The sequence below is a fragment of the Peromyscus maniculatus genome, chromosome 2, assembly GCF_049852395.1.
Source record: "Peromyscus maniculatus bairdii isolate BWxNUB_F1_BW_parent chromosome 2, HU_Pman_BW_mat_3.1, whole genome shotgun sequence".
NCBI classification, from domain to species: Eukaryota; Metazoa; Chordata; class Mammalia; order Rodentia; family Cricetidae; genus Peromyscus; species Peromyscus maniculatus.
In genome coordinates, this window is record NC_134853.1 from 76,983,667 (window position 1) to 77,006,284 (window position 22,618).

Consider the following 22,618-nt stretch of genomic DNA (forward strand, 5'->3'; position numbering starts at 1 on the left):
ACCTGAGAGCGTGACCCAAACGGTCTCCACACAGCCTCAAGCCTTTCTCCTCCACCAGCATCTTCCAATCTTCAGTCATTTACCAACTGCTCTCCAAGATTTCACCACAGCCACATGAAACAATGCCTTCCTTAACTTTATCTTGTCTTTCTTAATAGCCACTTGAGCAATCACACTCATGAAACCGCAACTTGACGTGGGTCAGAAAGAAGTTGTCATTGCTGTAGTATCAGAAATCATCTCAAATACCACATCAAACTCAAAAGCAATGTCCTTCCAAGTTTACATGTCACGGGGTTAGAATCTTGACATGTCACTTTTTCTGGGGTTTCTGGGACTTTAGCCAACGTTGATACTGCCTTTGAGCTGTGATCACGATAGCAAAGACAGAATGAGCTCCCACACTAACTCCCCCAAACTGATTCAGCCACCACTCAACCTGCTGGTTATACCCTGGCTTAGAGAAGAACCAATGAAGTGACCAAAATGTTCCAGCAATATGAAAACGGGGTGAGGCAGACCTGTAAGGCTTCATCCTGGGACTTCTCATCCGGATGGATTCAGTGATAAATAGAGGAGGTATCCGTGACTTAACTTTTAAAGTTGGAACAACACTAAAACAGCATGAGATGGTACTCTGGAGAAAGACTTGAACAGGGGAGCTAGGGTTGGCTGTGCCTCATTCCTAGGATATCACTCCCATGACTGCATCAACTTGAAGGAGTCACCTCCACTTTCAGCATCAGATTCCCTCTAGGAAGACCGACCCCGAATTCCCCTGCCCCCCATCTCAGCACCTACGAAAGCATGGTTGGCACAGAGTTGACTAACAGAGGTAGCCTGCCCCATGAATCTACACCCGAACTAAACAGTTTCTAAACAACAAACCAATGTTGTAGCCCGGGACACTTTGAGGCAAGACGAGAGTATTTGAGTAGACTCCTGTATCTACAGAGTCCCTGTGGACAGGCCAACGGCTTTAGCAGAGGTACACTGAGGAAGGAACAAAATGAATTCTCCAAGTGGATTCCAAAGCAGGACCCAGTGGTTCCAGCAATGACCACACAGGCAAGTAGCTCTCTAAGACCCTAAGGAGTGGGCAGTCTCTGAGGGACCAATCGCAGCCTCAAGCCTTGTTCTCATAGGGATCACTGTCTGGAACACCAAAGGAGAGTCACTGAACCCCTAGCAACAAGCAGCAGCTATATAAACACAGCAGAATCGGGATCTGAGGTGGCTAGAGTAAGATAAGGAAGGAAAGGGGATTTAATAACGTATATTAGAAGAGACGGACATGTTCCCTTTGGCTCGGAAAGCCAGGGGTAGAATTAGGGGAAAGAGAAGTTACTTGCAGTTCTGCGTATTCGTAAGACCTGCAGTTTGAGTTGGCTGCACATGGATGATGAGTCAACAGGATAAGCACATCAAAAGCCTCATGCAATCTCAGACTGCACAGACAGAAATACGGCACTCAAACAGGCAAAAGTCCCTTTCTCCTCTACGCTAAAACCCTTTTGTAACTTCTGGTAAACTTTGGGAATGACACAAACGCCCTGAGAAGCAACCAGCCGAGGCAGAAGTCAGGAGGAAAGCATTGCATAAGAGAACTGGAGGCCACTGAGATGAGAAAAACAAAAGAATCCAGGAAGAGACACAAGAACTGTCCTCAGACTGTCAAGGGTCTCAGAATTAGACTGATTCCCTCCAAAGTACAGCATGGTGGCAAATACTTCCCGACAGTTCGAGCTATCAACACCCAAGATGAGCTACCTCCTGAGAAGCGGAAGTAGAAGGATACTACAGGTATCTTGGTAGGGAACAACAGTGACATTCCCAGCCTCCAGTTCAGACCAGTGGGGTGTTTTTCAAAATCAGCAAAAGGTTCCAATAGCGGTTCCAAAACCGGCAAAAGGCTACCACTTCCTAGAGAAGGAAGCAGCGTTTCTCTGCACTTCCTCTATAACTGTGGCCTGGCTTTCTACTTCAGGATAAACGAAGAAAAATGACAGCGATTCAAGGACTAGCTGGGGCTGGAGATGTAGCTCAATGGCTCAGTGCCTGCCTAGCTTGTGCGAGTTCCTGGGTCTCATCTGCAGCACAGGACCACAGATTAAAACCAAGCAAAACTAGCTGCTGGGCAAAGGGGGCACTGAAAACTGGAAGCCAGCTTCCTTCTCAAGAGCTGTGCACACACTCTTGGTTTCTTTGCCCATCCTGCTTCACAACACCAGCTGTTAAAAGAAGACCCTCCTTTCTAGGCAGCCTTCACTAAGAACTGGAAATGCCTCCCGTCCATGTTGCCAGCCTCACACATGAAGAGGCAGACGAACAAGGTCTGATGGTCAGAAATGCAACAATGTCGTGTGAGGACAGCACTAGCTTCTGTTTCTAAAGCACCTACTATGTGCCGGACCTTGTGTTAGACTTTGCATCTTAGGTATTACCGTACTAATGATATAATAGTATATCATTATACTGTACATAATAATGTAATATTATTTACATTAAATAACTCAGGAAATTAAGTCTCAGACATGTTAAACGTTTTGTCTGAGCTGTCCAGGCTTGAAAATAAATCATCATAAGCAAGGCTAGAGAGATGGTTCAGTGGTTACGAGCACTGGATGTTCTTACAGAGGGCCCAGGTTCTAGTCCCAACACTCACATGGCAGCTCACCACCTTAACTCCAGTTCCAGGGACTCTGATGCTCTCTTCTGGTCTCATGCACATCAGGGACACATACGACGTACATACAAACATGCAGGCAAAATACCCATACACATAGAACAAAATAAATAAATCTAAAAGTAATTTTTAGGAAAATAATCATGGTTCGTATTCCTTAAATGTTTCTTAGGTATCAAATACTGTTTTAGCGCTGTACCCATTTTTCCATAAGAAGAGATAACCCCCAAGGGACCACGGGTTATTCACAAAGTCACACAGTAATGCACTGGCACTTTTCCTCTACAATGCACCATCTCCTGGAGGTAGAAAAAATAACCCAGTTCTGCTGCTGCAAGACAACCTAACAGGGGCCCTCCATGACAGAAAAGCCTGGCCTTGACCAGAGGCCTCCATGACAGAAAAGAGAACTCAAGACAATCTGGCTGCACATCCAGGAACAGACCAGCTGCAAGTGCCTCACAGGTGACTCAGGGACCAGAGCATGCCCATGCCTCTCTGCTGATGCCACACACCCACTCTGTGCCACCCCAATCAGCTCTGACCCTCCTTGTCATGGAGGAGTCCCCTACAGCAACACCTCTTTTTAAAAACTTTTTTGGTTTGTGTGTGTGGAGGTGGGGGGGCGGGGGTGCATGTAAGTGCAATGCTCTCAGAGGCCAGAAACCATCAGACTCCCTGGAGGTGGAGATATAGGCAGTTGTGAGCCACCCAAGGTGGGGGCTGGGAACTGAACTTGGGTCCTCTGGAAAGGCACCATGCACGGGTCACTTCTGAGCTCTCCAGCACCCCCAAACGCCTCTTCTGCTACCCAAGGAAACCATAGTTCTGCATCCTCACGAACGAGCTCCCACCCAATCCATCTAAACGCTAACATTTTACACCATTTCTTCTCATGCCAAATGGATCACAAACTGGGAGGGAGGCCTCTCAAGAAAGGCTAGACCAATCCACTCCCTCCTCAAATGTCAAAGTGGGTAAAAAGGACTTTCTCGGAGCAGTGGCCACTGTTGGCCCATGATGGGAGGAGCACTTCATCACTGACGTAGTTCAGGACAGCTGCACATGGTGACAAGACCAGCTTTCTGAAGGCTTCCTGGCTGCTTCTCAGTCCTCACTGTGCACACCAGTCTGACCTGCACCATGACATCAAACACTGCCCCCACCCCCTTGACAGGCTGTGGTCAATGCAGCCAATGTCATGGTCAGCAAACTGTATGTTCCTCAGACACATTCTCAGAGGCATGCCAGGAACTCACGGCCTGGGCACTTAGCAGATCTAAGGTAAAGACTTCACTGCTTCAAGATCAGAATTCAAATGCCTGTCAGACTAATCCAAATGGCTAGTTCCGAGGAAGAAAAATGAGTTTCCCTTTAGAAATAATTGCCCCCTCCCCCTCCAAAAAATGTGCCTAACTTTTATTTATCCATACTAAGTTAGAACTCTAGCTGCTCTCACATAAACAGAAATACCTCATTTATAAATCTGTCTATCCATAGAAATCCTATGGGCAGCTCAAAAATGCCCTTGGCAGTCATCTGTGCTCCTGCTGGCCTTCATGGCAAGCCTGTGCCTTTCCTGTCAGGGATCTGTGTCCCCAGAGCCACTGTCTATAGCAACCAGCTTTTCGAGTTTTGTTGCCAATGCTTCCTTCAGAGGAGACCAACCACCCAGCCACTGAAAAAGAAACCGCTCTAGGGCAAGCTTGAGAACAAGTCCAGGACACACAGACAGGGAAATGTCCCCTTCGAGATGCATGAACAGGAAGAGTGTTTTGCTTACTTGAGTTGGAATGCTTGATCTGTCGTAACGTTCGTAAGACCTTGTGGATGTCCTTAATGCTGGTGTCCTTTTGGCTGTATAGAAGAAGCCTCCGAGCATCTGAGAACAGGCGAGACACACTATAAAGGGAACAAGAAAACGTCAAAAAGACTTGGTTAGGCCAGCTGCCTCTCCCCAGCCTGGCTGCCCCTCCTACCTAGCCATTATTCCAGCCTCAAGTGTCCACCCATGTGTCCAGGCCCAGTTTACCCACCAAAGCCAGTGTGTGCACAAACACACACACACACACACACACACACACACACACGGCTACCTATTGCCCACAATAAACCTAGTGCCTATAGCCAAAATATGCTTAATGATCCATGAAAATGTTTTCATTGATTACAAATATGAATTGAAAACAAATATGAATACATGTACAGTAATGAATTTGCCCTCGATTATACGCATCTGTCCACCAATAACTCTCAATATTTGTGTTATGTCTGAAAGGGCCCACAAAGGCTCCCCAACCTACCCATGGACATTATAAATGTGGCCCTGCCTGTGCCAACTACAGCACCATCTCTCCTGCAGCACATCCTACAGTCCCTGATCCACTCTAAGTCTGACTCTGCACATCTGAGGGATCACCATCTCATCTGGCAGATGCGTATCACACACAGCATCTGAGCAGGAGCCAGGAACACAAATACTAAGAAAGCAGCATCATGCTCTCAGGCAACTCCTGCTCGGAGAGAAAGACCTGTAAACAGCAGTGGCACTGCAGTCATCTCAGACGTCAGAGCAGTGACCTGAGAGCGGAGCTGAGGACACAATTCTCCTGGCCGGGGCTCTAAGCTGCTGGGGAGCCTAGACCCTTCCAGCTCGGTGACCCAGGCTTCTAGAACCGGCCATGTCAAAGGTACAGTCAATGTTCAGAGTAGATCAGATGGAGTGAGCTTGCTGTTGTCTCCCAGAGCCATTGACTCTGAGTACACAACTTTGGGACACAATAATCACAATGACTCTTAAATCCCACAGTCTTAAATCCTGGTGGCAATTCCCCCTTCATTCATTCTGTAGACTTCTCATGCAAACCTCTGCAAGAGGGGAAGGATAAGTATTAACTGACAAGTTTGGGTAAGAAAACCCGATCTGGTACTTACATGGACTTGTTAAAGTTTCCAACAACACCGGGAGCCTCACCGGGAGTCGGGTAACGGAAGCAAGGGTTGTTGGCATTACAGATAATCCCCTGCACCCACGGAAGGGTTCCTGCAGAAGGCATGGCTTTATTTGGAAAGTGGCCTGTTGAAATCGAGAAGAAGATACAGGGAAAATATTAGTTCTTTGAAGTGATTCCTGACACAGTCCTTCTCACATCTGTCTCCTTTACCATGTCGTAGAAGACCTGCCTCCTCTGAAGTGACTGGCCCTGAGTTAAGAGTCTGACACCAAATAAAGGTGACAATGGTTCTATTTGGTATTGCCTGTAGATTGGGACTCGTGACACCAACCTTGGGAAAGTAATAAACGGGGTACATCAGGCCATGGGCACAAAGTGCTTGGCAAGCAGCAAGTGCTTGGTCCCCATTTGCTGAATCTCTGCCTCGAGCCTCATCTCTAGGAGACAGAGAAGGGCCTCGGCAGTGACCTGATGCAGTGACCTTCACACCGCAGCTGATGAAGAACTTAGCATCGCACATGGCTTCGGTTAGAAACTTCATCACCATGATCCCAGCTCAAGCTCACTTCTTTTTCCTACATCTAGTAGTTCCTCACAAACAATGACTAGGCATGTCTGGGTGAGGTCAGAGCCTCCAAAGGCTCGGGAAGGTCTGTGGCAAGGATGTACAAGTGTTGCCTATGTGAATCAAGATAAATGTGCTCTCGGTCAGGGGTTCTTAATCCAGAAGCCTGTTCATGTTGGGACAAACAGGTCTTGGCTCCGGCTCTCATCATATTCTCAGTGTTATCTGAAGACTTGGCAAGCACTAAGAACCATGGCCCCGGGTGGTGACTAGCTTGTATTGCCATAGACTTTGGAGTCAAACCAACTGAGATTTACACCCAGTCCTTGCCATGTGCGAGGCACAGTCCAGCCAATCTCCAAAGCCTTGCCTTCTCACCTGTAAAATCGACATGCATGTGGTGTTACATGAGCTCTTATCGGCAAAGCATCTCGTGGTTTCATTTTTGTTTTTAAGAGACAAGGTTTCACTCTGTAGCCCAGGCTGGCTTAGAAGGCTGAACACTTTCCCAGAGTGCCCAGCAAAAGGCAAAAGCTCATGACTGGTCCAATCAGTACTTCTGAGCCATTGCAGCTCACCTACAACAGTGCTCCTTTGCTACTGTCCATTCAGAACACTCTTTCCATCTCGCAGTGCTCACCTTCCTCCTTCACCGGTCTATTTTCATGTAAATATGCTAACAGAGGCTCTGTAGAAGTAGAGCAAAGGCCAAGTTGTGCCTCACTTTACAGATCAGTCCTGGGAACTTTTCAATCTTTTCAAAGAGGCAACACGGGAGATGTGACAAGACCTGATCCCGATGGCCAGTCTCTGTAGGGACTCTGGCCTGTTGAACATTTACTCAGCTAATCTCTTTATCTCCCCGTTAACAGTTCAAGGAAAACCAAACAAGGCCCCTTGCCTAATGAGCTGCTGCTCCTCATTCAGTGGCGACTTATGTAACCCAACCAAATAATACTCCAAGGACCACAGGATTTGCCTCTTTCAAATTGCAGAGATACCGGCCAAAGGCACAGGATAGTGCAGGTCAAAGGCAGAGATGGGGAAGGCATTTCAGCGAAGACCCTTCCTCGTCTGCTGGACCCCATCTTACGTGCAAATAAGAACAGGATGAGGATTAGACATTGGTGTCCAGGATGTCAGTCAAAGAACGGAATGGACGCCAAGGAGCCAGAGGAGTCCTTAGGATCTTGATGACTCTGACCTGAACTACAAAGATTGACGGGAAGAATTTCACACTAGTCCTCTGTTCCAGAGTGCAAACATAGCTGCAAGCTTCACCTTAGCTTGCTGCTCTGCTATTCCAACGAATGAAATCAGAAAGTCCAGAGGAAATGTACTCGAGGCGTGTGGGTGTAACCTGAATCTATAGAATGTCTGTTAGCAAACTAGTATGGAAGTGCCTGCTGAATGTGAAAGTTACACGCTTTGTAAGAGCTGGGAAGGAGACGAAGAAACCAATCAGAAGGGTCTGCTGGAGCTGGTGAGTGGTAGGAAAGGTGTGTGGAACGGAAAGCCTTTGGTCCCAGCCAAAACTCCTACACAAATGCTTCAGATTTGGGACTTTTTAGAGTGTTGTTCCATCCATCCACCAAGCACAGCCTGACTGTAAAATGGTAACTGAGGTAACAACAGTGCAAGAACTGTTGGGTGTCACTGTTCACCTTTATACAGAAGCTAAAATCACTTGATCATGGTGACACACGTGGAGAACACTGAAGCCAGGAGCCATACCCATATAACCATGTTTCCAGTCATTACTGTATTTCAATGCTCACTGTCAAAGCTGTCATCAAAACACATGAGTGAGCGCCAGATGACCTGAATTCTATTCCACCTCTACCAGATATGTATGTGACTTTGGACAAGTCATTATAGGTGCATGACTCTCAATTTAGTCACCAAGAAACTAAAGCAAATGATAATTAAGTCTATTATACAAGACTGTCACGAACCAAATGAAATCCAATCATGTTAGTCAAACTGAGATGTTATACACAAAGGCGGTGCATGCTCTAGGAGCTGGAGAGGCCCTCTTGCAGAGGACCTGAGTGAGGTTCCCATAACTCACATCAGATGGCTCACAACTGCCGGGGACTCCAGCTCCAGGGGCTCTGACACCTTCGGCCTCCTCAGGTGCCTGCACTCATGTGCACATACCCACACACAGACACATACGTGTACTTTATTAAATCTTTAGAAAGTTTATGTTCCAATATGTGTTCCATGATTTTCAACCACGTGATTAAAAGACAGTGCAAACGAAAGGACCACCGGGAACCACATACTAGCAATTTGAATCGCTGCCTTAAGGGTGATTTTTAATCATCACTTTCTGAACTCTGACTAAGGTTATTTTATTATCATGATTTAAAAATGTGTGAAACAGATGTTAGCTATTATTATCATTACTGTCATCATCATTTACTGGGACTACAAATATCTCCAGAGTTCATGCCCTATCCAAAAAAAATGTAAAGTCCAGATTTTCTGTCCCAAGCCATTTGTGGTGTTTTTCCTGAAGACGGCATCTCTGGAAAAGGTTCTGCTGAGGGCACATTCACTCCCTACATTTCGCCGGCCATCAATGAATCTCGGGCTTGATCCATAGATACTCACACTCATGTTGTTCATAGGGCGGGTAGCTCAGGCGGACGGAGATCAGGATCAGGAAGATAAAGAGAGGCCAGGCCACTTCCAGTAACAGCTGACACTGAATAGAAAATAAGACACAATAGGGTGAATTTTTTTTAAAGGCAACATGGTGGCCAACTGCTATTGGGCTGAGAAATCCACAGAGAAATTCAACAATTGACTGACTTCTTGAGCCTCTCCCTCACTCTGAGCTTTTACATTAAACTGTGCGTGACCACCCCACCCTATGACATCCCATTCTGTACCTATGTCTTCTTTAAGGCAGAAAAAATGATTCCTGCCTGCTTCTTCAGGCTCCTTTCTACCCAGTCTTCAAGGCTCAGCCATTACACCTTCAGTCTGAGCTAAGAAGCCCTTCTCCTGAGCCCACACCCCCAGGAACCCGAACCCTTCCTCAGCACATCTCCCCAAGCCCTGGAGATGATCTGTGTCAATCACTGGCTTCCACACTGCTCCCTTGACATCTCACTGGGAGCACTTTTCATTGTAGAATACGTTCATTTAAACCACGGTTTGTCATGGCCCCTTGATATCCCCTTCTATGAAGAGACCATAAGTAAATCTCAGGATGACTGGTACTTTGGAGTGTTGGGGGCATTTTGGTTTTTACCCTGTTTTTTTTTTTGCCCCTAGCTTAAATAAGTAGCTTAGCCAGGCAGTGGTGGCACACGCCTTTAATCCCAGCATTCGGGAGGCAGAGGCAGGCAGATCTCTGTGAGTTCGAGGCCAGCCTGGTCTCCAAAGCGAGTTCCAGGAAAGGCGCAAAGCTACACAGAGAAACCCTGTTTCAAAAAACCAAAAAAAAAAAAAAAAAAAAAAAAAAAAAAAAAAGTAGCTTATAATTTTCTAAGAACTTTGGTATGGCTTCTTCATACCAAGCTCATTTTTTTTTTGTTTTTTTTTGTTTTTTCAAGACAGGGTTTCTCTGTGTAGCTTTGCGCCTTTCCTGGAACTCACTTGGTAACCCAGGCTGGCCTCGAACTCACAGAGATCCGCCTGGCTCTGCCTCCCAAGTGCTGGGATTAAAGGCGTGCGCCACCACCGCCCGGCAACCAAGCTCATTTTTTAATCTTCAGGAAGGAACTGAAACAAGATGATAGCTGTAAATGTTCCAGAACAAAAACCATTCCATGTTTATGCTTTCCTATGTTCTTTTAACTTTCCATAACAAACCCCTGCTACCACAAACTATAAAAAGCAGTTTACACAAACAGCATACCGGGACAGAGATGGCAAGAACCATGGAAGAGCCATACTGAAAACGGGTCGCTAAGAACAGCGATGTCTGTCAATAATCCCACAGAAGCAACAGGACCTCCAAGTTTGCACATGACATTCAGTCCTTTCTCTTCGGGACAGCAAATCATCACCCTGTACAATTTTTATTTGGTACCTATACCTCAGTAAGCTGGGGGCCGGGGGAGGCATGACTTTCTACCAGAGAACCCAGCCTGGACTCCCTGGACACTGAAAATCACTTCTCTACCAGGGAGGCTGGAGCCCTCCCTCTGAGTTCCCAGGTACTCTGTGTCCTTAGCAGCATTGGTACAGCAAGAATGTATTTACATACGAGTGTCCCGCTCTGCCACTGTCTTCTCAGTTAGTCTGCAATATGTAAGGGCTAAACGTGGTCAGCATTCATTGGGTAAGAGAGTGAACTGAAGCTTGTAAAATCAGAAAGAGGGAAACAAAAATCAGTTGATCCCTCTGGGAAAGCAGTTTGGCAATATGCATTCAAAAGGCATGTTTATCCCCTTTGACCAAGTAATATTCCTGGGAATTCATCCGAAGAAGCAAAGCATAAAAAAAAAAATAAAAAGCAAAACTCAAAAAGCTGCATACATGAACATATTCATTCACTGAAATGCTATAACTATAAAATATTGTAAATAAATAACTTAATTGTATGGCAAAGGGAAAATGATTACATTACTGCATATCTAGTGGGCAGTATATTACATGGTCGTTATAATAATGTTTATGAAACACAGATATCGCCAACCAAGAACACAGGATGCAGCACCATTGCATTCTAAGCCTGCAGCATTACAAAAGCACTCGCACATATTACTTAGCAAACAGAACTCAAGCTTTTAAAAATGGCATGACTGCAAATAAATTAAAGAATAATAATGAGGCCTGAAAAATTAAACAGAACGTAGACAAGCAGCCATTTATCTTGAGGCTCTGGAGCCATTGTTTCAACTTTCAGGATAAATAGCAGCTATCATTTATGGACAGTCCAATATGTACCAGGCTCACTTTATAGCCTTCACTTCCTTTAATCCTCAGAACATCACTGTGGAGCTAGAACCATTACTGTTTCCATTTTTACACTGAAAAGCCTTTAAGGAAGCTCGAGTCAAGGAACTAGTCAGCAGCAGAACTGAGACCAGTGGCCAGCCGTACTTGATTCCAGAGGTCACACGAAATTCTGTTTGACCTGTCAGGCATCTCCAGTAGGAAACAACACAGCTCCCCTATGCAGCATGAACTAAAACTGTCTACAGGTCCCACAGACACAAGATGAACCCACACCCTGGAGATGTTTAACAGTTACAGCTAATATTGGATGTCTACAGCACACTTAGGGATTTGTGTGCCTCTCATCCCCAGGAGTTAGTTCACAGTGACCCTGTCATACAGGCTACAAGGATACTAATTTATAAGTGAAGAACAGAGGTTCAGACAAAGTATGAGCTGCTGGAACTCAAATCTCCCTGTGTACATCTGTGCAGTACCTGCCCAGCTGCCTTTCACAGAGCTGTACTGGAGACATACACCTAACATCCTATGCCCTTAGGTGGAGGCTAGCACGGACCAGCTCTGCAGGACACTGAACTGGCCCAATAAAGCAAGCCTTGTGATTCTGGACACCTCTGCAGCCTCACTCTTAGGACCTACAAAGTGGCAGGTGCTCAGATTATGTTGGCAACTGGAAGAATGAATCAGAATACAGTTCTGGTAGCAAAGCACACAAAGAAAATCTTATACATCACTTTCAGGAGGTGAAGCCAATGTGTGCGACCAGATCAGGGTATGAAGGAAACAGACCGTGACAATTATGATAGCCAACACTCATCTAAATTTTATCTATTTCATATATGCATTATATATATATTCATAGTCAGACAACCAAATTAGTATTATTATTGTAGTACTGACTTTACATATGAGAAAACTAGGGCTGATTAATAAACTACCCAAGAGTACTGGTATATGAGAGAGCTTAGACTCAAAGCCAATCTAACTTAAGGGCCTCTCTATACACACCAATTTCCTGTAGCCCTTTTCCCTCACCATGTAGAACCTGCAGAGAACTCCTGATCTTTCAGAGTATCTACTGAGCTGAGACACTAATATGAATGAATGAATGAATGAATGAATGAATGAATGAATGAGACACTGCTCACAACATTCACACCACCAAAATCATATAACTCATGAAAGCTATAATTTAATTATGTCTCTGTACCCTGTACCTTCAAAAGTATTTCTGTCTCTAAACATCAAACCCACGTCCAAGCTCAGAACTCTCCATGTCTTTCTTTTCCACGTACCCTCCCTCTAGAAACTGAACTTGACTTCTTCAGGAATGCGATTCGTCAAAGTCAGCTCTCTCCTCCGTCTCTAACCATGCCATCTGTCCTAAGCATAAGGCTCGAGGAAAACAGCTTAGGAAAAGAGACTCTGCTTGTACCATTAGAAGCTCCTACAGAAAACTCGTCAAAATCTCTCGAGGGTACACCAACTCCGTACCTTCCCTCCACAGAGTGACAATGATGGGGAATGTCGTTTTCAAGAAGTGAGTCTCCACGGTCACAGCTGCCCTGGGGAACCCCACAGCACACTCCGTCCTTCCCTTCTCGGGGATCAGGAGCAGGCACCTCTGCAGTAGGACATCTCAACAACGGTACCTTTGGCTTTGAGGGCAGACACTAGTTATAGGATAGTTTCCTACAAACTACGCTGTGTTTAGCAGCACCTCTGCCCTCTACCTCTAGATCCCAGCAGCACAGGCACACTCAGGATTGTGCCAACCAAATGGCCCAGGATGGGAGAAGGGCTCTGTCCACAGTTGAGAGTTGCTGCTCTACTTGGAAGGAACAAGTATTGCTTCTTGTAAAGATGCAGCGTAAACCTAGCTCAATAGGGCTGCTGTCGTCAGGAGATTCCACAAGCCCCAAACCATGTTTGCAGTTTCATTTAGGCCTGTGCCAAACTGCACACACCACAGTGTTCCCTGTCCGCTTGGGTATTCCTGTCTAACTTTTGTTCTTGGTTGCAGAAGCTAATACACCACAGCCTAGTCACTGCATGAGTGCGTTTAGCTGCCTAGCCTAAGGACACAGCAGTGGTGCTCTTACATGCAAGATTTATCCTTATTAATTCAAGGCTAGGGTGGTTCAAGGGCTGTGTTTAACGAACACACACACACACAAAAATCAATGGAATAAAATTTGGCCCTGGGAAAAGATCTTCTGAATAATATCCATCAAAAAATACATATTTGAAAAAAGAAGTGACTGTTTCTCACCACTGAGCTGAAGGTGCCTGAGACTGCAATGGGGCACAGACAAGGAGTCAAAGAGAAAGACACCAAGACAGAGGGAAGAAGACATGCTTTCTGTCTCCAGCACAGTCACTAAGCTAGGAAACAAGGCAGAATTAAGCCAAGTGAACTGAAAATGTGGTGAATTCATCAGAGCCAAGGGAAAGACTTCTAACAACAGTGATGTATGCACCTGTAATAATCACTGAATGAACAGTGGATACAATGTGAAGCAAATCAAAAGCATTGACAGTAAGAGCATACATCTAAAGAAAATAAAACTTTTAGGTAATGGCTGATGTGATGTTACATTCCTTTAATCTCAGCACTCTAGGAGGCAGAGGCAAGGGGATCTCTGTGAGTTCGAGGCCAGCCTGGTCTATTTATCATGTTTCAGGACAGCCAGAGGTACATAGAAAGACCTGGTCTCAAAATAAATAAATAAATAAAACATAAAGTACTATTTGGGGTTGGAGAGACGGCTCAGCAGTTAAGGGGACCTGATGCTCTTGCAGAACAGGATCTGGATTCAGTTTCCAGCACCCACACGTGACCCACAACCATCCCTAATTCCAGTTCCAGGGAATGGACCACACTCTTCTGAACTCCATGGGACACATATACACAATGAAGGCTGTTGTGGATATCTCTCTAAATAAAACACTGATGGCCAGTGACCAGACAGGAAGTATAGGCGGGACAAGGAGAGAGGAGATTGGGGAAACAGGAAGAAGGAGGAGAGACGGCAGCCACCGCCAGGACAAGCAGCATGTAAAGACGCTGTTAAACCACAAGCGACATGGCAAGGTATAGATTTATAGAAATGGGTTAATTTAAGATATAAGAACAGTTAGCAAGAAGCCTGCCACGGCCGTACAGTTTATAAGTGATATAAGCGTCTGAGTGATTATTTTATAAGTGGATTGTGGGACTTCGGGGCTTGGTGGAACCTGGAGAGAAGCCCTCCAACAACAGAAGGCAAAACATATGTATCAAATAAATAAATCTTTAAAATGATTTTTAAAACATAGGTATTAATTTAATGCCAAATATGTAATTCTTCCACTGCAGAAAACAACACATCTTTAGAGAACTCATATTAATAACAGGTAAGCTGTGCTTCTTGATCAGAACACTGAGCAGCATTCAAGTTAACCAGGTTAATTTATAGATGTAACACAATTTTACTTAATGATTAGGGCACTTTAGGGAACTTCAGTAGTAAGATAGAATGAGAAAAAGAAAGAGATGAAAACACCAAAGAACATTTTTCAAAAGCTAAGAAGGAAGGTAGGACAATGTGTCGTCCTGTCCCGTCCCATGTCCGCCCCACCCCCCAACATCAGACTGCTCATCTAAGGAGAGCACTGTGTACTATGTTAATACCAGGTAACTAACTCGATGGTTACTACCCATGTCAGCTTGACTGGATTAGAAACACGGAGGAAATTAACCAGGTAACTAACTCTATGATTACTACCCATGTCAGCCTGATGCAAAACCCTGAGAACCCTCATAATGACTGTTAAAACTGGTCCCATCCTTGGGAAGGACATCGGTCACACACGTCAAGGGCCATTTCACTTTGGCCCAGTATTCCTGCTCCTGAGATCCTGGCCTAAGAAAATAACACAAAAGTGAGAAGAAGCTACATGCATAAAATCCTCAGAGGAATTCCTTTGAGACAGAAAACACTAGGAGCAAACTAAGTGCTGTCAACAAGGTGTGAGCTTGCAGACCTGCACTGTCGACTTAACACGCAGCCCTCTGGGAGGTCAATGCCATCATTTCATGATAGACTGACAACCAGAACGTCTGACGTCCCTCTTACTAACTTACTAATGATACTTTCTTCATCTGTGAAACAGATTTCACAGAATTATTGTGAAAATGGAGGCATAATAGATAGAAAAGTACTTTCAAAGCTACCAAGTGCAGCCTACACATCAGAACTCTTCACTATAAAGATTATTTACAAATAGGAGAACATGTAACTCAAACAATGCTAAGTACAAGAACAGGGAGCAGCAGCTGGTGTCTGCACAGAATGACAAATGCCTCCTGGTGTTTCCAACACTCAAGTTACCTCAGCATCAAGACCCAGAAGATGAGCCTCATTAGCCATGTCGTGCCCTCCCGAGGGGCTCCTTTCAGATACAAAATTAAACTCAACTGGTCTTCCTTAGCTGTATGATTGGACCCTGTCTACCCCCAACTCATCTCCAGCCAGTCCTCCTTCAGTGAGCCAGTGCCTCTGGCTTCTTTCTGCTCCTTAAGCGAGAAACACATTCCTGCCCAGTCTCTCCGCCCAGGATAAAAGGCCTCTGAGGTCTGAGCCCCTGATCTTCGCATGCTAACACAGCTGCTTCCGTTCTGGGGCTCTAGGCTTGAAAGCCATGACCTCCCATTCTAAATGAAGTGCCTACTCAATGCCTGAGTGCAACAGTTCACCGCTTTACTCCTGACATGGATGTTGTAACGACAGTTGTGTGCTGGTACGTTTCATATCCTCTTCCCTCAATAAACTCTGACCTCCACAAGGACAGATATGGAGCCTGCCTAGTTTACCACTACATATCCATCACAATACCCCACAAGTCATGGATGGTAAGCAAACATTTATCTAAGTGAAACAATCAACAGGGACTTGTTCTAGTTTATGTCATCTATAGAACAGAAGACCACAGCCACCGAGGCACAGGGCTGGCCAAGCTGGGATAAGAACCATGACTGTGGTTCCTGAGCCAGGACTAGGGACAGGGAAGAAATGTCCTTGGCACTGGAAAGAGGAGAGGGAGGTGAAGTTCCCACACGCTCTGTGAACTTCTCTAAGAGCTGCACAGGATGGAGGAGTTCTAATTGTTTTCATGTTTATTCCTTTTCATTCCTGACTACCCCAGTGGTAGTACTCGATAAGTTATTTAAAAGTTAGAGTATGCTATTTCTCTTAAAAGGCAAAAACCAAAGAGTCCACTTGGTCACCCCACTTTGTCCCCTCTGTTTCGTGGAGACCTTGGCCTCTGGATCAAGCCCAAAGTCAGAGGAAGATCCTGATATCCTGAAGTCCACCCCCTTTCCTGTCCCTGTTTGCATAGAATAACTGTTGCCCACACAAGCTGCTGAGCACTTTGGACCCAAACTGAGCTTTGTACCCTTTTGCAACTCAATTCGATGTATTCTTTGCTCAATAGAAACACCGGAAAACTAACTCTGGTTGATGGACCCCATGAGTCTGCACACTAAGAGGACAGAGATGGTCCATGACAGTCATCTGCAACAAGGACGCAAGGGTGAAGCTACCTTTAGCTGGGATTACATTGGGGTTCACTGCTCAGCTCCAGACTTTCACATAATCTTTCTATCCCTCCTAGATGCTCCAAGACTTTTAAATAACAGACCAGCAAATACATTTAGCACTCACTCATCAGGCAAATTCTTATTATGCATGTCATAAGTGCCAGGCTCTGTCCTGGGCTTTGGGCCATGTATATAGATGCTCTCAGGAGCAGGGGAATATGCAATGCATTTCCAAGCACTGAGGCTATCAAGGGCTTCTAACACTCCCCCACCCCCTTCATAATGGTCGGGATGGTTCTAATTCTGTGAGTTAAGAAAATGGTACCAAAAAGACCCACACAGTTTCCATTCCTAAACAGCATAACCAGGTGGACTAGACAGTAGCTACACATAGCCGTTGCTGAGGATAAAGAAAACTCTGCTTTAAGAGGTTCGGCCTGTGAGGACACCAGGAGATGGGTTCCTGTGTTACCTTCAGGACTGACCCTGTGTCCATCAGAGCCCCGGCTCCATCAACTGTACAAGAGGCAGGCCAGATCTTGGCACCCGCTCTGCTCATTAAGTATCTGTGACTTGAAATCAACTGCTTTTCTTTCCGATTCCTCAGAATGGATTTACTTTAGAAATCGGGAAGGGAGATGACTCAGATGGCTGGTAGGAAGTGGTGTAGTGTATTACAAAGGCCATCTGTGCAGGACCGTGTCCATACTTCCTACTTCAGCAAGAACTCTTCCCTAAATTGCCTTAGACTAAGTCTGCCTATCTCTCTAATGCTAATATTTTTAAATGTATAAACAGCACTGAGCAAGAAGCCACAAGCTCGAATCCAGCAAAGACTGGCTCAGGGGAAATGACCCTACCCTGCATCTTGTGTTCCTGGACAGTGTGCTCCTGACTCCTTCTTGCCTGGGCACAGAAACCCACTCCCTGCCACTTCTTCCTTCCCTAAACTGGGTGCTGCTGTCTTTGAAGGACTGGGAGAGGGGAAGAAGAGCCCCTGAGAACTGGAGTAAGGAAGAAGGGCTTAGCCTCTGGTCCCAGATCGGCTTCTGCTTGATGGATCTTGAGGATCTCTTCCACACTCTTTGCCTCAGTTTCTCTACCTGTAAAGTCTGATGTTTGGAACAGGTTACCCTCAAGACCCACTCTTCACTGCTAAAGTGGTGCTTCTTTCTGTGACTCGCTAATGGACACATCAAGGCAGAGACAATTTCCCACCAGGTAGGAAGTTGACATGCTGAGGAAAGGCAGGGAATGTGGGCCAAAGCATCAAAGCAAATGGAACTGACTTAGGAACATCAGGACCTAGGAACTGCAAGGTGTGGGAGTCAGGAAACGGACAAGTCAGAAATGGCAAGATTTTTTGATAGAGAATTTTTTTATTAAATGATACCATTAAAAGGTAATAGAAGGCTGGGTATGGTGGTGCACACACACCTGTAATCTCAGCACTCAGGAGGCAGAGCCAGGAGGATCAGGAGTTCAAAGGCAGCCTTGGCTACATAGTGAGTTTCAGGTCAGCCTGACTACCTGAAACCTGGTCTCAAAAAAACATATAAATGGCGGTCTAACATACTACTACTGGCGTCAAATTACCTGTAGTCTAGCAATGCAGACCTCTGGAAAACTGCTCAACCTCTATTTGCTACCTGTTCCATAAGAAGAAACAGGACCTCATGGGGTTTAAGAATAACTAATACAACTAATAAGCTCTATTCGTTCCGTGATAGAGCTCTGGCCTAGCCTGTGCAAGGCCTGGGTCAACCTGCAGCAATCTAGATAAATAAATACCACACTTCGTGCCTAGTTCACAGAAGCACCTTCTAATCATGTTCTTTTATTGTAGTACTATAGTAATGTGCATTATATTTTGCTATTATTCCTAAGAAGAAAAGACATATAGATTCTAGTCATGTTCTCTCACTAGTGACCTTAAGTTCAAGTTCCCCATTTGTAACATGAAAAGCTGAACAAAAACTTTTCTAAAACTGGAAGTTCTCTCTCTCTCTCTCTCTCTCTCTCTCTCTCTCTCTCTCTCTCTCTCTCTCTCTCGGAGGGGGTTCACGTGAGCATTTGAAGGCTTATGCTTGGGTTCTCCATAAACCCTTTACATTTTCAGTGTTTCCAATTTCAATGATAGTCTGAACAAATTCTGGTACACTTATGTGGATTTACTTATTTTAGCATAAGTTCTGGCACAAGGCGTCAAAGCTCGGGTTTGTATTAGTGTACGCAACTGTCCGACTGTAACAGGCTCCTGATAGCATCGAACTAAAGGAAAACCAAATCGTACCAATGAGTGTTGCCGAAGAAGAACGTTGACTAAGAATTAAATCATTAGCACAAAGTCATATAGACTGGCCAAATTCAAAATGACCAGCATTGCATCATCCACCACCATAGTTCATGTGACAACTCATAGTTTGGATTTCAGCTAAACAAAGTCAGTGTTCTTACTATACTTGTGGTGATAATTTGCATTGCAACACTGTTGTCCTCAATTTTGTTTGCACTTGATTTGTAAATCTATATGGGAAACGACGGTTCTCTCATCAGGGTTTAAATCTATTTTTACTTACATAATTAAGTCACTTTCTAATCAAAACATTAGTAAAAAAGGATACCTTGGTATGTTCTCTTAAAAAAGAACTTCCAGTGACACTGAGTAGTCTACGTTCAGAATCACTGACTGAGGTTCACCACAGGTCTTGGAGGTTTCAGAAGGTTGGTTTGGTTATGGACAGGTTGGACGTCATTAAGATAGGCAAGTGGAGCCGGGCGGTGGTGGCGCACGCCTTTAATCCCAGCACTCGGGAGGCAGAGCCAGGCGGATCTCTGTGAGTTCGAGGCCAGCCTGGGCTACCAAGTGAGCTCCAGGAAAGGCGCAAAGCTACACAGAGAAACCCTGTCTCAAAAAAAAAAAAAAAAAAAAAAAGATAGGCAAGTGGGGATGAAGGCTTGGGGTCCGAGAAAAGTACAAGACAGGAAACAGGTTTAGAAGTGAGCTAAAGAGAAGTAGTTAAGCCAAGAGGGCTAGAAGAGAAGACTCGGAAAGAATGGTGGGAGATAAAGGCACCACAGGGAAGGCTGACCGCAGGGAGCTCACCTTGCCCTACAGGCTTCACATTCCTCCATGGACAAAGGACATTCACCCGCCACAAAGCAATGGCGGGCTTGTCCGAGTACTCCAAAAAATGCTGGCCCACGTGGGAAGTGAGTGGCTTGGCTACCTCCACAGCAAGGACAGGTCTCAGTTACTATAACCTTCCAGGCTGCTTTCGAAGCTGAAGGAGGCAGTCCAGCCTAATGCTGAGATCTCCAGGCACATCTCTAGGGCTGCTTCAGTACCTCACTTCACAGAAACACGGGGGCCCACAGGGTGCTTGTGGGTGGTGGCTCCAGGTAGCTACCAGAACTTCAGTAAAAGGAGACAATCATGCCGGGCGATGGTGGCACACGCCTTTAATCTCAGCACTCAGGAGGCAGAGCCAGGCGGATCTCTGTGAGTTCGAGGCCAGCCTGATCTACAAAGCGAGATCCAGGACAGGCACCAAAGCTACACAGAGAAACCCTGTCTCGAAAAACCAAAAAGGGGGGGGGGGGCAATCAGGTGATCGGGGGTCATTATCTGCCAGATAGCAGAGGTCAGAATTCATGCCCAGGAACAGAAACCCAAGCTAATAGTTCTGCCTGGTTAAACACCTCTCCATGTTAAGCCATGGGACCACATCATAACCACACAGTCCACAAGTGCCAGACTCATTCATAACCACCATGTGAAAACCAAGAGCACACCCTTCCTCCTCCCCCGCCCCTCCAACCCCCAGCCCTATGAGCCCCATGGAGGAAGCAACAAGAACCCCATAGAGAAACCCATGCTTACTGTTTGTCGTCTTCGGAACGTCAGGTTCTTCCACAGCAGCAACCTTAACTGAGGCCAACAAGCCATGTTACCTCCGCTGGCAGCCACAGCGACCTGTGTGTGTGGCTCGCGAGCCCTGGAGGAAGCAGCCAGAGCACACAGCAGTGACGCTGTGGCTGGTCATTAACTGAAAGATAAAGCAGGAGGAGAGAGATGTCAGTCACGGCTCTGAAACCCTATGCCTGGGGGAGCTGTGGCTCCAGCCCTCTCACCAGGCACCTGTAACACCCAGAACTATGCCCTGGATCCTCGTCAAAGGGTCATGAGTTACACTAGACTGCTAACCTCCAGAATCTCTGGCAGACAGAGCTTCCAGGAAGCTTATTGGCTATAGGCTGGGAGCTAGATGCAATGGTCCTCATCACGTGGGTGCCACTGATGTGATCATTTAAGAATGAAAAATGTGTTTGTGACAACAGATTTGAAAGAGCAACTACTGCCAGCCAAATGAGAGGCCAGAAATGGCATCCTGGAATCCCAGAGGCCTGAGTCCCTTCCCTACGAACATATGTATCCTACCAGGAAATGTCAGCAGCATCTACAAATTCTCCCTCAAGCCTGGAGTGACTTACACCATTTCCTAAGATTCACTACGGACAATGTTTTCATCTGGCCACAAAGCTGGGTCCTTCAAGTGATGAATGGCATCATTAGCAAGGCAGTTTCCCAGGGTGGAAAGCTGAGGACTGTCTTAGATGATGTGAGTACGCACGGAAGAAATGCCACCAACACCTGGCTCCCAGGTGATGAGGACAAACCTCATGATGCGTCTCTGCAGAAAGAAAACAGTATCCCACAGAGAAGAGAGCCAGCCAAGGCCTGAGGGTGGCATGGCATCTGTGAAATGGGAGGCTCCCACGGTGGGGACATACGCAGCACACGGGTGCCATGCTCTACCTACACCTGAGCACATGGCCACTTCTACTCAAGTGTCCCAAAGGCCTCCCTGGAGGACCGTTTCACCATATTAGGGGTTTTCACGAACAGGCAGTACAACAGTCAATGTGTCCTAGCTACCCACTATCCAGATGTATTTATTTAATGCTGGGGAAATTCCAAAGAATTCAGCTAAAGCAAGCTAAGGAATAGATGGAAAGTGAGGTGTACTGGAAGGAAGAGGGGCACACAGGTTATTAAAGCAGGGACCTGTCAACAGTTGGCAGTCACAAGCCATCAGCAGAAGCCATTATTAGGAAATGACTGTCAATGACTGTGGCTTCTAGTGTCCTTCTAGTGTGAATAGGTGGGAAATCTGGCATCAAGTGCTAAGAATACAAGAACCATTCCTGGAGACAACCAAAAGCTGCCCTCCAATCTTGATCAGTGCAAAGGTTTCTGATAGCACTGTGGTTCCTTCTGATACCCTTTTGTTCCCTAATACACAAAGACTCAGATTAAACATTTCTAGGGAAAACAAAAACAAAAAGATAGTTGGAGAAATCACCATGTCCAGAAAAAATGGATGCCCTATAATGGTTAATTCAATTCATTTATTAGTGATACAATTCACTGGAAATTCTGAGACCGTTAAACCTTAAAGCCTTCATTATTGTTGCTCGGCAAACCCAAAAAGGGCACAGACTACCCACAGTTCCTCCCTGCAAAGAGAAGACAACTTATGCCAATATCAAGAAGAAGCCCTAGCCAGTACCAGTTGGCTTGCAGTTCCCTGTTGAAAGATGCCAACTGGACTCACAGCACTGACAGACCGATGACCAAATTATTTTTAAGTGGCACTTAAAATACTGAAGTCAAGAATTAACTGGATTTTTCTCCTGTTAGAGCCACTCTCCAGGAATCACTTAGCTGAGGTATAGGGTTCAGAAATGTTTTTCAGAGCCCACTGTAAAATGGAGGAAAAGCTGGAATACAATACACTGTAACAAAAGGAAAACTAACCCTCAGGAAGACCCTGATAGGCACTCACTCCCAAAGGCCTGCTGTGTCAACGCAACAAGCAACAAGATTTATGCTCTCTGAGCACCAA

The 22,618-nt window shown here is 45.7% G+C and overlaps 1 protein-coding gene across 2 annotated transcripts in view; it reads right to left on the bottom strand.

Annotated features, from left to right (window-relative positions):
- Positions 1 to 22,618, bottom strand: part of Abca1 (ATP binding cassette subfamily A member 1) — a 126,200-nt gene that overhangs the window by 88,288 nt on the left and 15,294 nt on the right. For both annotated transcript variants that reach the window (XM_006995104.4, XM_042271181.2), the window contains exons 2-5: positions 20,593 to 20,758; positions 8,825 to 8,918; positions 5,621 to 5,762; positions 4,470 to 4,588 (exon numbers count right to left, since the gene is read on the bottom strand). In XM_006995104.4, the coding sequence (XP_006995166.1) occupies positions 4,470 to 4,588; positions 5,621 to 5,762; positions 8,825 to 8,918; positions 20,593 to 20,658 (421 nt within the window). In that variant the 5' untranslated portion in view covers positions 20,659 to 20,758. The remainder of the gene's footprint in view (positions 1 to 4,469; positions 4,589 to 5,620; positions 5,763 to 8,824; positions 8,919 to 20,592; positions 20,759 to 22,618) is intronic.